Genomic DNA, 15,674 nt, shown 5'->3' on the forward strand with positions numbered 1-15,674 from the left:
CGTCAAAGCACTTCAGAAAACTTGGCAGAAAACAATTCCTCAAAAATGGGGCCAAGGATTTGCCAGAGGTGGGCAATCCCGTCAATCGTCAATTCCTGTCAATGACGATGCCCACCTTTCGCCTTTCAGCCTTGCCAAAATAATCGGAATGAGAGGTTGGTTGCTCAGTCGTGTATTTTTCCGACGATTTGTGTGATTGTGAACTCTCCGAGAGGTGGGCGTCATCATCAACGGGGTTTGACAATTAACAGAAGCGCCCAGTTCTGGTAGTTGCTATAGTCAAACTAAATATTTAACCAAACATCAAAATAACTTTTGTCTGACAAAGGTCTGCTAGCCTAATGCTAACACAAAATCCAAAACGCTGCAGACGGGCTACTGACACTAGCACCAGTGTCTTGGTGTTAAAAATAGAATAGATAAGTCCTAAAATGGTTGATTTAGGGCTGACTTGAGTCAAGTCATGTGACTTGAGTTCACCATCTCTGGTTTGTAAATTCTGAAAATATGACTATGGAAATGTATTTTCAGTGTATGCCAATGACTCCCACTTGCTTGTTTGCCACAGGGAATTACTACGGCACGCCTCGGCCCGTTCACATCGGCACCGACAGCCCCCCCATCACCTACCAGGAACATCGCAACCTGCTTAGGAAGTTCCGCACGCGCAGCAAGTCGCTTAGCAACCTGGAGAAGGCTGCGGCCCAAGCCGAACGCGGCGACGATGACTTGGGCCTCCCGGGCAAGTAGCAACAAGGCGTTGCACTGCTGCGCAAAGCCGTGATGGGACGTCTGATTTGCATTTACGACCTGAATCGTATTACCTGCCTTGTAAATGGCCCATGTGTTTTTAAATTAGCACACAAGAGCATCAGCATTATTCTGTCATCTGATTGGTTGGTTGGTTGAACGAGCATCAGCATTATTCTGTCATCTGATTGGTTGGTTGGTTGAACTAGTAGCAATCTGTACACCTTGCATTTAATAATCATCTTTGTTGAGTATGATGTATTTTATTTCAATTTTTAAAATGAGGAAAATATCGATTGTGAAATGCTCCAGCATGTTACTTTGCGATTTTGCACAGTATTGATGGCTTCTTTAGTTGCTCCTGCTCGTTTTGTCACGCATCCACCCTTTAAGTTGAACCCCGCTAAAAGAAGCGAGCTCAATTGCAGAGCGTGATCCGTCGGCGCAGTTCCAGCGTGCATTTGAAATGGATCAATCACAAGTGCGATTAGCATGCGCTAAACTCTGTGTGGGCTTGCGGCTTCATCGATTGCTGTACTGGCTCCACAGCAAGGTCAGGCTGCCCTTAGGGCAAGGTAGCACGGCGCTAACCAGATAAGTCCCGCACTTCCATAAAGGAGGCTGAGGGAAAAGAAAATGAAAGGTCATCTAAAAAGGAAGCAGATTGGCTAATGTCGTTATGGCTTCGGAATTTATTGCTGGTTCTTAAATTTTTATGTTTATTGTACATTTGACGGCTTATGGGATGAGCCCTGCAAATCAGTGTATGGCGGTCATTAGGGGATTGGGGGGGGGGGGGGGGGGTAATTTTAGAGGCGTATATCCCTTGTGAGATGGGGATGACTGTTTACTCTTTGAAAAACCTTCCCAAGTGTTTTCAGGACTTTTCAGGCTTTTCTCGGAGATGGGCTTTGGAACTAAAGCTGTTTGCTGTGCGTGTCACAATCATGTGAAATTAGGCCTTTAGAGAAAATAACAAACTCTTTACCTTCTGAGCATCTCAATTAAGATTTTTTTTTAATTGTTGTTGGCATCAACTGATTATTTTTTAGTGGTCTCTTTGTTTTTTTGTTTTTTTCTCCAGATGTCAAGGTTGTGCATGAGTCATAACAGTGGATTCTAGTACAGAACATCATCCCGCCCAAAACACTGCCACCCACTGGTCAGCCATTGTTATTAACTCATTCACTGCCATTGACAGACGGCTATAGACGTCAAAAATTAATTTGAACTATTTCTATTAGTTTAACATTTTTTCCACTTTTGTTAACAAGAGTATGAAAACCTCGATTTGTTTTTATTGTACATTTAGAACAGACATAACATTTGTGATTAATCATGAGTTAACAATTAGGGCCGATTTAATTGAACAATTAAACATTTTAATGACCTGTCATTAAAATGTTTAATTGTAATTAATGACTTCTAGTTAACTCACGATTAATCACAAATTTTATATCTGTTCTAAATGTATAATAAAACATTTTCTAGTTTTTTTTTACTCTTGTTAACAAAAGTGGATTTTTTTTTTAAACTAATACAAAAAAATTAAAATAAATTTAAGAGCATGTTTTTTGAACTCATTCACTGCCGGAATGAGTTCAAAAAACATACATAACTGATTTGATTTACAGCATACAGTGTGTATCAAAAATCCCCCCATTTTTTTTTTTAAATGTGTCTAACTTATGGCCCACCACAACAAATCAAGTGTGTCTACTTTTTTGGATTTTGTCTTGTCATTTGGCTGGAAAATCAAATTTAGCAGTTTTTCATCAAGTCCACAAAAAACCTAAACATAAATTGAATAATAGTATTTATCTTTGATTGTCACTAATTCCATGAAAATAGATACAGTACAACAATAACACATGCGCAAAATAGACAGGCTGACAAACATCATCAATGGTGGCGGTGTTTTAACCCTTTAAGCAAAGAATGTAAAAACACATTTGATGCATCAACACATGCAGATGGACAAAATAAGAATACTTGAAAGATATCTTTTGTAATCTTCTTCGAAAAATGACCCATTATTGCAGTTTGCTGAGTCACTTAAAGTAGTTGTGAAAGTCTTCTTGGTTTGTGTCTGGATGGCTTTATTATACTGCCCCCCAGTGGCCACGTCACACACATCAGAAGCAGCCAATCATGATGCCCAAACTATTTAATTCTTTGATTCTGTTTAACCTTGATTAATATGTTTTAAATGCATTAAAAACCTTTTTGTTGGCGTTTTGGGGGAGGTTGGAACCGATGAATAACATTTGTTTCTTCCAATGTCTGAGTAGTGCCGTGTGTGGGATGATGTCATGTACTGTAGTGACTGATCCTTAACTTTGACAAAGCACTTTTGGATGTATGTCCACCACAGTTATGCATGAAAACATTCATTTGGGTGTGGCCCAAGATGAAAGGAGTCATCTCCCTTCCGGCTTGTGCTGAGTCATCTTTTGGACTTGGAGTGATACTGTAAGGACGGGTTGGCCAGTGCCGACCTGTGACAAACATCACTTACATCCACCATGGAGCTCACGGCTGAAGGACGTCTTCAAGGACAATTAGGATGGGGGGGAAATTGCTATTCTGCTGTGTGTGGTACACATGCACGGTCACACACGCTGCCTACTGAGAGGGAGGAGGAAATCGACAGAAATGCTGACCTCGGGTATTTTTCCCCTCTGTGGAAATGGCAGCATCAGGGCACTGCTGTCCTTTTTAGCATGGGCCTGCATGTCTTTCGTGACACGTCAACTACTAATTTTTTTGTTATGTCTTCCTTCCTATAGGAGGACATCGCTCACCCATGGGGCGCCGGGCGTCGAGCGGCGGGGTGGCTTGCGTCCTGGAAAACGGCTTTGTGGACAGCAGGGCCGTAGCCAGGGGGAGAGGCGTGATGGCGGACGACTGGGAGCAGGCCTTCAGCGACCCGGGAGAGTGTCACTACTTCGAGTCAGTTCCTTCATGTGCTCTTATCAGCAAAAAAACGGATCAAGTCATTTATTTTGGGCATAATCAATGCATAATGATGCCATGAGATACAAGTGAGCTTATGAGTCTTTTGATATACGAGCCATCAGTTTTTCTTGCTTTGATTTGCGAGTGAAAACTACGATAAAACTTTTCAAAAAAAGAAGCTTTGCGCCTTTTAATGTTACCTCCTCTCGGCGTTTACTCTAAAACTAAGCATAAAAAGCAAAAAATTTAACATATTTCAAAAAACACTTGACTTTGCTTTAGATTAGCCTGTTTAGCTTAATGCTAACAAGCAATGCAAACCCCATAGACAGACTCACAAATAGCATGTTGGCAGTGTTATAATCTTCGAATATTCGATGATGAAGAATATCCTTGAGTACTTGAAAGTGTCTTGTGCTGTGGAATATTGATCGGCGACAGTTATACAAATATGTAGAGAGCTGAAGCTACAATGATCAATAAAACTTTCACACAGGGATGTGCAAAATTGGCAAGCAAAGTGCCACTATGGAATTTTGAGTCAACTTTTGAGGGCTCCAAATTTCTCAAGAATCTATTCTTTATCCTCTGCGAAGAACAACAATTTTTACTGCAGTTTACTGAGAAGCTGAGACGTAGTCCATACACAGTATATCTGTATGTCTGTTTTATGCTGCCCCCAAGTGGCCAAGGCACACACACAAGAAAGAGAAGCACAAATTCCATTGAATTAATAGCTTTATATTCTATTTGTCATTATTACGCTATGTTTTTGTAAAGTACAATGTTACAGAATGCTCTTTTTCTGTACAGAAATAATATTTCAAACATTTATTGTATTTTTGGGTGGGAAGGCTGAAACGCATTTCCATTCATTTCAATGTGGAAAGATGATTTGAAATACACGCTGTATGAGAGTTTTCAATTGTGAACGAATTCAGCTCGTATCTTAAGGCATCACTGTACAAATAGCCATTTAAGAGCTTTTATACGCAGATATACTAAAATGGGAAATATACTAATACAAAAAAGGTTAAAATCCCCAAACCACTCTCTTAATGCTTTACAGAGCTTTTTTGTACTCACCCTTCACTTCAATGATGTGTATCGGAGGTGGAGAAAAATGCTTCTTAACAGGCGCATGTGTGTCTTGCGTGCATCCAATGTGACGATACTCCTTTTCTTTTACTTTCCTTTTGTCTCCAAAAGCCACAAGAGGACCAGCTGGCAGAGTCCTCGAGCTCCGAGCAGGGAGTCGCTCTACAAAAACGAATGTGAGCCTCTTTGTGTCTTTCTTTCCCTGCCATTTGTGCACGTTATTATCGGGAGCAGCCTAAACGACGCAACATATTTGTCAAGTACGGAAATAACAGCCACAGCCAGCTGGTTGAAGTCAAATGAGATGGAAAGAGCTTTTGGCTGAACCGGGACGGCTGAGTGATTAAGGCCGAGAGCTCGGCATCCGTGGCACGGCGCCAGGCTCGTCAACCGAGGCTGGCGGCATGGTCGACACATTATTTCATGACATAAATCACATGAGTGGTTGCATAAAATGGGGGGACATTTCTCGTAAACTTCCTGAACAATTTTGATAAAATTTCAAGGGAATTTAAGATGGGGAACCTCCCTCCATCGTGGGTTCAGGGTTCAGGAATTTTTAACGGTAATTTATAACTGCTTTTTCTGCCTTCCAATTATTTGTGGTGTAATGCTACTGTTGGCCACTAGATGACGACACACTCATTTGGTTGATACTAAATTTGACGGGAATGAAAACAGAAAGTATTGCAAGCTCTACCTAGTTTTTGCTGGTGATTATTGAATGCCAAATCCTCTTTAATCCTGCTTTTTACACCTACAGAAGACGACAGCTGCAGGTTATTTTGCAATGTACATCTTTGGGCAAGATTATTTATTTATATTGTCAGATGTTAAGTTTGGGGAAAAAAGGATTTTTATACTAAAAGGATGAGTGGTATAGGCTAGCACACTTTTTACAATAATTTGGTGTTATCTATTGCTCTTGCTCTCGCTCAATTTATTGTTTTAAATGTATTTGTATTATGCTAAAATTGTGAATTCGGAATTCAATAGGTGAAAAAACAAACAATTCCAACCAAATAAATTATTCTCTCATAGAATCGTTTTTCGAATCCCATTCATAGGTATAAACGTGAGTGTAAAGGCTTTCTTTTTTGTCTATGTGTTCTGTGATTGACTGGTGACCAAAGTTAGCCGGGATCGTCTCCAGCTCAGCCACGACCCTAATGAGGATAAGTGTGATGGAAAATGGATGGATGGGCTCAGTTTATGTGCATGTCAACTTAGTCAACTATTTTGGGGAAGTGCCATCTGGCGCACTTTGACTCTCTCTCCTCCCTCGCTCTTCAAACCTGTCAACAACCATTAAATCGCACAAACACAACTGAAAGAGTTTTACTGCTCTTTTGCGCCAACGCTCGCCCAACGGCCGTTCTTTGGACCCTTTTATGATTGATGTCCCTTGGAGGTAAACGTCCACACTATCTCACTTGTCTTTTTTTTCCCCAGGGTTCACCGAGTACCCAGATGAGCTTCAGGGTTTTCTTGTGCGCACACATTTGATCAAGGGCTCCAGGGGCTTTGGCTTCAACATTGTTGGAGGCAGTAAGCCAAGGGAGTTCCTTCAGGTCTATAGTGTGACTTCAAGCGGACCCTCGGCCCTCAAGACAGGTGACTGTACGCTCGGCAGACACGTGATTAGGTAGACCTGCGCAGAACTGCGAAGCATCACACTGAAACATCAAAAGTGAAAGTTGGTGTGATGCGGCGCAGCTCTACGCGACGATTTTGTGCTACCGTGACTTGCTGTTCTGTGCACAGGTGAGAAGTAATGACTTACATTTACGTTGTCATATATGTAAGCAGCTTTTTGGATACATTGTACTTGTCAGAATAGTTTTAAAGTATTTTCTTTTAGAAACAGAATTTTTCTCATAAAGAAAGAAAAAAGAAAGAAACAGAACTTTTACTTTGTTGTATTGAGTTTCATTCCACTCGCCACTTTCGTCCATCCGGGAGACTTCCCGCCACATGACTCTATTCCAACAAACCAACATAACCACTCATGACGTTTGACTCCATTTGCCAGTCACATGTAGTCACATGGCTACTCAGTATCTGCTACGCTATAAAAAGTGATTTTGCTTATGTGCAGCATGGCATAAATTACAAGTTACTCACCAGTTACTCATTACTTGTTTTTCTTTTTTTCCACTGTAGAATTATTCAAGTGGACTGCTTTTTACTCTGCCTTGAGTCATATTATTTGAAAGTAAAAATTATTGGCTAGTCAAATAAAATTTCCCTAAGAAAAATAATGGAAATGCCAGTAATCCTTTGCACCCCCCCCCCCCTTCCCTTAAAAAAACAAAAATCACCAACCAATTTTTTGGGAACATGTTTTTATAACAAAAATAGCAATATACAACAATGACATGAACAAAAAACAGAATGTAAGGAAATACACAGTTTTCCTTATTTTATTTTATACATTTGCTTTTACTTCCCTTTAACTGAATTTCTTTTTCTTCACTGTTGTTTTGCCTGTTTCACTAAACTTCCACATTTTCAGCAGCTTCTCCATCATTTCATGGACAGAGTTTACAATAACAATCTGTTCAAGAGACACAAAAAACGACGACGACTGAGGGCGACAGAAGGGGAAGCCTGATGGCTCACCAAGTAGCGTACCAATTTCTCAGATGAAAAAGAAAAACAAAAGGAATGAGGAGGGGGAAAACAGCTTTAGACTATGCTCCTGTAACTGTAATTGAGGAGCACAGTAACGATTTTGAAGGGGAAAGAAACCCCTCAGCAAACAGATGATTACACAACAAACTATGGAGGACCAAAACTGCCAAAATTCTAAATAAATAAATGACTAAATAAATAAATAAATGACTAAAAGTGGAAATAAAAACGGTCTAAAAAATATATAATTTGAAAATTAAATCCCCAAAAATTTATATAAATGGAAATAAAAACAACAATATATATAAGCAGGACCAAAACTGCCAAAATTCAAAATAAATAAATAAATGACGAAAAGTGAAAATAAAAACGGATATTAAAAATATATACTTTTGTTGTTGTTTTTATTTCCATTTATATTTATTTTTTTGGTTTTAATTTTCGAATGATATTCTTTTATATCCGTTTTTATTTTCACATTTAGTCATTTATTTATTTATTTAGTCATTTTCTTAGTCATTTATTTATTTAATCATTTATTTATTTTGAATGTTGGCAGTTTTTGCCCTCCATACAAACAACTGCAGGAATACTGGAAGTGGGGTTTGTGGGTATCAGGCAAGGGGACATTACAGCCCAGATGCACTAAGTGGGCACTGCAAGGTAAACAGCACAAGTCAAAACATAATGCCAGCCGAACAACAGCTCAGATCTAAAAATAAATAAATAAATAACTAACCTCACAGGTAAAATTTTAACCAATTAGGTGAAATTAGATAATTTCTCACAGCACTCCTGATGATCTTCTAATGGCACACAAACAGCAGACTGCGCACCCTGAAATAACGTAAAGACCTCGAAACATTTTCTCTCTTGATTTCTCTGTCCAAACTCTTTGGGATTATACTGAAAATTGCTGAGCTCCTGCAGCAAGTATATATCGTAATCAGTTGTTAATCCCCCTGGATAGCACACTCTAATCTGGCGATCATATCGCGCGCATATGCAACATACGACTCACCGACGTACGTAAACACGCTGGCACAGAAATGTCTGAACAAGTTGCTATCAGCACTGAAGGGAAGCAGAGTGCAGACTGCCTGCAGGGAGCGATGGAGTCGATATGTGTTAATAGGCTGCGTTTGAGGATTAGTCGCTTGGATTGTCCACACCCACGCAAAATACCAAAAGGCGCCAGCCTATTTAGTCGCGACGCTCTTCAACAGCCGCGCTCCAGCTCAACCTACAAAGTCAATTTCCCTCTTCCAAAGTCATGGGAAAAATGTAATAAGATTGTGTATAAACATGACATAATGGGACAGTTACGCCATTATCAAATCTGATAAAACTGCAATATGTTAAGTATGAATTTCCATGTTAACTCATTCACTGCCTTTGACGGCTATAAACGTCAAAAATAAATTTTAACTATTTCTATTAGGTTAACATTTTTTCCACTTTTGTTATCAAGAGTATGAAAACCTAGAATTTTTTTTTATTGTACATTTAGAACAGATATGAAATTTGTGATTAATCGCGAGTTAACTAGTGAAGTCATGCGATTAATTACGATTAAAAACTTTAATTGCCTGACGCCCCGAATTTTTTATCTTTTCTTGAATGTCAAAAAATCCTTTTAACTATTTATTTTAGTTTAACATTTTTTTTCCCACTTTTGTTATCAAGAGTATGAAAACCTAGATTTTTTTTATTGTACATTTAGAACCGATATAAAATGTGTGATTAATTGTGAGTTAACTAGTGAAGCCATGCGATTAATTACGATTAAAAAAAAATATCGCGTCTTGCCCCAAATTTTTTAAGAATCTTTTTTTTAATGAATTTATGGCAGTGAATGAGTTAAATTCAAACTAGGTTTGACATTTCAGCTTCTGATCCTCAGCTGGTTTCCCCTCAGTTTTTGTATTTATTTTTAATTGTACCCATTTTAAATTACAAGGATTCCTTCCATTGGTGGACTCTTTCCAAACTTCCATTGATGGGCTAACAAATAACCAACTGTGTGGGGGTTGACTCCATGTACGTACAGTATGTCTGTTTTGTACAGTACTGCCCCCAAGTGGCCAAGGTGTGCACACAAGAGGGAGCAGCACAATACCTATTTCATTCAACATGACAAAAATGGTTTGATTCTTTACATTCTATTTAATTAATTTAAAGAATAAAGAGCCATTGAAATCAAATTGGGAAACCTCACATACTGCACAACAATCAAGTTCTGGGGAAAATCTGTGGCAAATACTTACAAGATTTTACGTCTACAACCACTGTTCTTACTACAAAAAAAAAAAGCCATGAGAATAGTACATCATTTTGGATTTCTTCACCACACAAACCAGTCATTCCTCCTATTTAAAGTCTCAAATTGGTCTGATGTTGCAGAATTTAAAACTGCACAATTCATCTTTAAAGCCAGACATAATCTGCAACCGAGTCACATAAAGAATGTGTTTTTGAAAGAGAATGCGGGATAATTTTAAGGATAAATTCAATTCAAACCAAAATACTCCAGAACAGCAATGAAAGGTTTTTGTGTTTCCATCTGCAGCATGAAACTATGGAACAAATTAAACTGGGAATTTCAACAATTTTCAAAGCAGTAAAAAAAAAATACAAATAAAATGTGGAGTTTTGAAATAGTTGTCGCGGGATTGTACATATAATATTGTTGTTATAGGTCATTTGATCAAACTACAAACACTATATAGTTCACTGTTGCGGGAAAATAAGAGTTTAGGTAAGTTGTATTGTTTAGTAAATGAGTGTAGGAGCTATCATATTAATAGGTCAGTGATACATTGGAAGGTAATAAACTATTATGAATAACTATAATGTACAGTGTTTTAAGTTGTATTGCAAATTAGAATACTGTATGTAGTATTATTTTATGTATAGATAGATTACAATATTCCTAAATACTGTTTCTATATGAATAATGAAATAAAGAAAGTGGCTTAGGAATAGATAAGTTATATTGCTCCTTTTGTATTATGTAAATGATTATATATAGTACGTGTAAGCAGTCAATTTATCTATGTTTTTTTATTTATGTATTTAGCTTTGCATTATATGTGGATATTTGTTATTATATTGTATTATACTATCCTTTTTATTTTCTACATGTTCAAAAGGAATAAATGTCATAACTGTATGGCTATAGAAAGTATGATTCTGGGGCGGCATGGCTCAGCGGTAGAGTGAAGGCTCACACAATTTCACTGCTCAGGAAAATACAAATAAAAGCATCTTCATCTTGTCCTTTTTAATGTGTCTTTGTGCTTTAACAGCGGACATTCTGGTGTACGTCAATGACATTTGCGTGTTGGGAGTGTCCCACAAAAAGGTGGTGGAGATGCTCAAGTCAGTCCCCGCGGGCCACGGTGTGGATATCGCCGTCAGAAGAGGATACCCCATGCTCTACAACCCCGACGGGTGCCCCAAAGAGCACCTGCTGGACGGCGACGACCACATCCTACTTGCCACCACCTCGCAGCCTGAGCCTCTTCACCATCTGCCTCGCCGCCCGACGCCTACTCCCCACAGCCGCCACTTCAACGGGCTCCACGGCGATTACGTGGAACCCGGCGTGGACACCAACGGAAACGCCGCTTCCTTGGCCAGCAGACAGTCGTCGCTGAGACGCTCCAGTTTGAGCAACGGCCCCTCGTCGCCCCTTGCGCGCCCGCCTCGTTCCCTGAGAGCTTTAGCCCGACTGCAGTCGCTTGACCCAACGCTGGCCAGCCAGAGTGACAGTGAAGTTGTCTCTGCTATCGGTTCACACAGGTAAGATGCACCTGATATCGAGGCACACAAAAATAAAAGTAAAGACTAACTTTTCTTTCTTTTTCCTGGTCAGGGCATCAATGATTCGCAATCACAACAACAACTCGCTGTCAACCCCACAGCATGCTTTCCGTTACGGCACATCCATCAAGTCATCCGAGAGCGACCTATCCACTTGCACACTGCCCGTGTCCTGCCTGCCGCTGCCTCAGTCGCCCAAGAGGCCCTCGTCGTCCCCGGGCGGGCCCCGCAGCGCTCACGCACGCCTCTTCAGACCGCAGCCCTCTCACCTCCAACCCCCGCCCACGCCAGAGAGCCCGCGCCACCGCGGCTTGAACGGTTTCCATGACAACGGCAGCCCGACGGTCAGTCCCGGTAAGACGGCGAGCGCGGGCGGCGGCTTCGTCGGAGGCGAGTTGGTGCCAGTGGCGCTGGCGCAGACTGAAGCGGACAGAGGTCTGGGTTTCAGTATGACGGCTGGCGGGCCGGGGGGCCGGATGACTGTCGTCAGGAGAGTGTGGGATAGGAAGCAGTGCACCACTCTGCAGCCAGGGGATGCTATTGTCAAAATAAACGGAGCTGATGTGCAGAGTCTCAGCCTTGCTCAGGTAGGAAACGCTTGAAGCAACAACTGCTTTGAATGAATGATGAATCCTTTTCATAAAAAAAAAATCCCACCAGCCAAGGTATTATTACTTTTTGACGTTTTAAAAGTTCCCACAATTCCACATTTTTCACCCAAAACTTCCCATTCATTCCAAGCGACATAGTCAACATTACCATTCCAAATTCAAAATGTTCAGTACATTCAAATCACCTTGGGAAATATTTCCAACATTTCATTCCCACAATCCCCACAAGTCTACATTTTCCACAAATTCTCAGAAGAAATATTCTGATATAGTGATTCCCTTCTCCATTCAAATCAACTTGGAAACTATTCCAGTTCCCACAATTGGCAGTATTTTCAAAATAAAATTTAAATTTAAGTGATATTCCCATCATTCCCTCCCTCTTTCACATTTCTTCAAACGTGTCAGCTCATTCAAGGCTACTTGTGAACTATTGCCATTTCTAAAATCCCAAACTTTCAAATTAACTCATTCACTGCCATTGACGGTTATAGACGTCAAAAATTCATTTGAACTATTTCTATTAGTTTAAAATTTTAAGAGTATGAAAACCTAGATTTTTTTTAGAAATACAGATATAAAATGTGTGATTAATTAAAAATTGTAATCGCCTGACGCGACTTAAAAATTATGAAAAAATCGGGGCGTCTGCCGATAACATATTTTAATCGCATGACTTCACTAGTTAACTCACAATTAATCACAAAATGTATATCTGTGCTAAATGTACAATAAAAAATATAGGTTTTCATACTCTTGTTAACAAAAGTAGAAAAAATGTTAAACTAATAGAAATAGTTTAAATTAATTTTTGACATCTTTACAATGACAGTGAATGAGTTAAGATTTCCAAATTAAGACATTTTTACCAAATCAATCTCGATCATTCCACAGCATTTCAGGTTAGTGTCAGCTTTCCCACTTTTACATGTAATTTCTCCAGAAAGGAGGTGGCAAAAGTACGTGCTCTGTACTTAAGAAGTGAAGATGCTGTACTTGTGTAAAAGTGTCAACATAGAAGTACTGATTCAAATCCTGCACTTTTTCAATAAAATTTAAATTGACCTAGTGTTCACACTAAGAAAAACATCATGTTGTTTAACATGAGTTTTTTTTTTATGCTTTATGTACATTTAAAAAAAAGAGGCAAGCTATTTTGTGTACAGTTTTTTCAGCTTTGCCAAGTCATCAAAACAGGTACTGTATATGGTACTCGATATAAACAACAACAACATCATGTTTGTGTTATAATTTTGTACTTATTTTAATTTCGGAGCCTTTATTTTTACTTTTAGCACAGGAGTTGAATCAGTACTTCAATGTTTACCAAAATCTTTTGTATCTGTATAACAATACTGTTCACTATTATTAGCCAAGTCCGTTTTTAAACGGCTTGGCACGGAGGCGGCTCTCGTACAGTTTATCTGTAAATACCTCAAATATCGTTGTTGTTTTTTCCTCACAGGTACAAACGGTTCTTCAGGAGCACACCAAGCAGGGAGAAGTCACCCTGTTGGTGTACCGGGGAGGTAAAATCTTTTAACCATTTAATTTGCTTTAGAGTCAGTGTTTTCCGTGTCTTTCTTTGCTTATTTCTTCTTGTTTTCCATCTCTTCCACCGTCTTCATCAGGCATCTATCAATCCACCATTTCCCCCGGCTCCAATCGGAGACTCCCCCCTCCTCTGCTCCGCCCCCCTCCCCCACCCGGTGTCTCCGAAAACGTGGCCATCCTCAATAATTCCTTACCCATGCATCGTACGTCATTTAGCACCCCGCCTTCCCCGGTCCCGACGGGTTCCTTGCTGATCCAGAGCACCAGCTTCTTGGAGTCCATTCCGGTCACTCTGACCATGGAGCCCAAAGACTGGATCAGCACAGGTCTGGAGGATTACGCCGGCAGAGTCACAGAAGTCAACTCTGGCCTGGAAACGCGAGAAGACGAGAGGGCCCGACCTCTGAGAGGGTTCGATGTGGAGCTGAAGAGAAAACCAGGGGAGGGTTTCGGCTTTGTCATCGCCTCTCAGGATTTGGAGAACACCAAAGGTTAGTAACATGTCTTTGGTGATAAATGTTTGAAGTGGCTTGGCTTGTAAGAAGTCTAAAACTGAGAACTGGAACTGTTAAATATTTCTGTGCAAAAATGTGGTCACATTTGTATTGTCCTTATGAACAGCCCCAGAAAAAAACGCAGAAAACTCACACAGGCACATTAGTTGTCCCTCGCTATATTGCTGTTTGCATCTCAGATTTTTTTTTAATGGAATTTATATTGTGCGTTAGTCACGATACTGCAGGAATTTGCGGTGATACTTTTTTCCATACAGACTGTTACAGCTGACTCACAAAAAAACAGAAACGGACTTAAAGTTTGGGAACATTTCGCACATAATTAAAGAAGTTCAAATGCAATGTGCCTTTTGTAAAGTATTGTCTTTAAGTTAAGTAAACATCGTGAGCTAACTGAATTTAGCCTACCACTTCTCTTTAGAAGTTATTTTATATGCTCACTTCACATCACTCAGCAGACCAGGCCTGCATTTTAAAGGCCCACACACATTCACTATAACAGTTACTACAGTGTAGAACGACAAAAATGATACCTGCACTTCAACTCCTTATAATGATTGTTGGTAATGTTGGAATAGTAGTTGACATGTAAACGACTTCAAATTCTTTTTATTGATATTAATTAAGAAAATGGAAAGGATACAATTTAGAACACTTTTAATCAAATAAAAAAAAGAGAACATTTTAAAAGGGACAGTGTGTATTATTTAGCGCCATCTAGTGGTGAACTAATGATTCATTAATAAAAATAAAAAAAAGTTTTATCACATCAACGTACATTTTTTATTATATAATCATAGTTCTAGTAATCGCTAGATAGGTTGCGCCGCGCCTTACAGGAAGCTGACATGTTTTGCCGCCAACTTTCTGCTAGAACTTCGCGAATGTAGTTAGCCGCTGGTGATAGTTGCAGCTCGTGTTGGACCGTTTATCTTCTACAGCTGGGGCCTTCAGGTGGTCGTCACTGAGTCCCGTGATTCGGGCTCCCTCTGCTTCTCTCTTGCTAGCTTCTCCTGCTCTTGTTAGCCACTACAGCGAATTCTTGCTAGCTCCTCTTGTTAGCTGCTCCAGCGAGTTCTTGCTAGCCACTCACTCACTCTAAATAATAATTGGTAACAAATACAATTGATGGTAGCCTTGCTAAGTGTGATCCCTCTGAGGCACCATAGTGTGCGTGCTTCAAAATTGTTGCATTCTATTAGTTCACCACTAGATGGCACAAAGTAAAACACTGTCCATTTAAACACGACAAAAAATTTGCTGACGGGTGTCACACAAAATATTCTTCTTATGACGGTTTGACAGCAGCTTTTGTGCGTGCTCCCACCTGACAAGGCAGGTTATGTCCCTTGTGGGAGGGGTCTTATGCTGCCTTGATTGTTTAGTGTAAGGCGCATCCCTGTGATGTATGGGCCCCGTCTGGACATCCTTTGTCTTCCATTGGCTGCCCTCTGTTCCACCGTGACGCACTTCAATTTGCTTTACGGACCAAGCCAACTCGCTCGCACGTTTGCAACATTTTTCTTGGCCAGATTGATGATGCGGGTGCATCGCCTCCCTCTTCATTGTGTACTCCATCTTCCCTTATTTCTCTGCTGTCATGTCACAGAATGAAGTCATCCCTGTCACTCAACATTACCTTCTCTGCTTCAACCGCCCTCGCTGTTCTCCCTCTCTCCCTTTGCTCGACGTCTCCCTCGCCACCTCTTTACCCTGCAGTAAAAATGTC

At 40.1% G+C, this 15,674-nt stretch overlaps 1 protein-coding gene across 6 annotated transcripts in view; it reads left to right on the top strand.

Annotated features, from left to right (window-relative positions):
* Positions 1-15,674, top strand: part of magixb (MAGI family member, X-linked b) — a 68,228-nt gene that overhangs the window by 38,400 nt on the left and 14,154 nt on the right. For all 6 annotated transcript variants that reach the window (XM_086068439.1, XM_086068438.1, XM_086068435.1 and 3 more), the window contains 8 exons: positions 569-742; positions 3,540-3,702; positions 4,918-4,982; positions 6,259-6,420; positions 10,749-11,244; positions 11,318-11,852; positions 13,342-13,405; positions 13,508-13,921. In XM_086068439.1, the coding sequence (XP_085924565.1) occupies positions 569-742; positions 3,540-3,702; positions 4,918-4,982; positions 6,259-6,420; positions 10,749-11,244; positions 11,318-11,852; positions 13,342-13,405; positions 13,508-13,921 (2,073 nt within the window). The remainder of the gene's footprint in view (positions 1-568; positions 743-3,539; positions 3,703-4,917; positions 4,983-6,258; positions 6,421-10,748; positions 11,245-11,317; positions 11,853-13,341; positions 13,406-13,507; positions 13,922-15,674) is intronic.

The sequence above is a fragment of the Leptonotus elevatus genome, chromosome 2, assembly GCF_054856555.1.
Source record: "Leptonotus elevatus isolate MCC_2025b chromosome 2, RoL_Lele_1.0, whole genome shotgun sequence".
In the NCBI taxonomy this organism is placed as follows: Eukaryota; Metazoa; Chordata; class Actinopteri; order Syngnathiformes; family Syngnathidae; genus Leptonotus; species Leptonotus elevatus.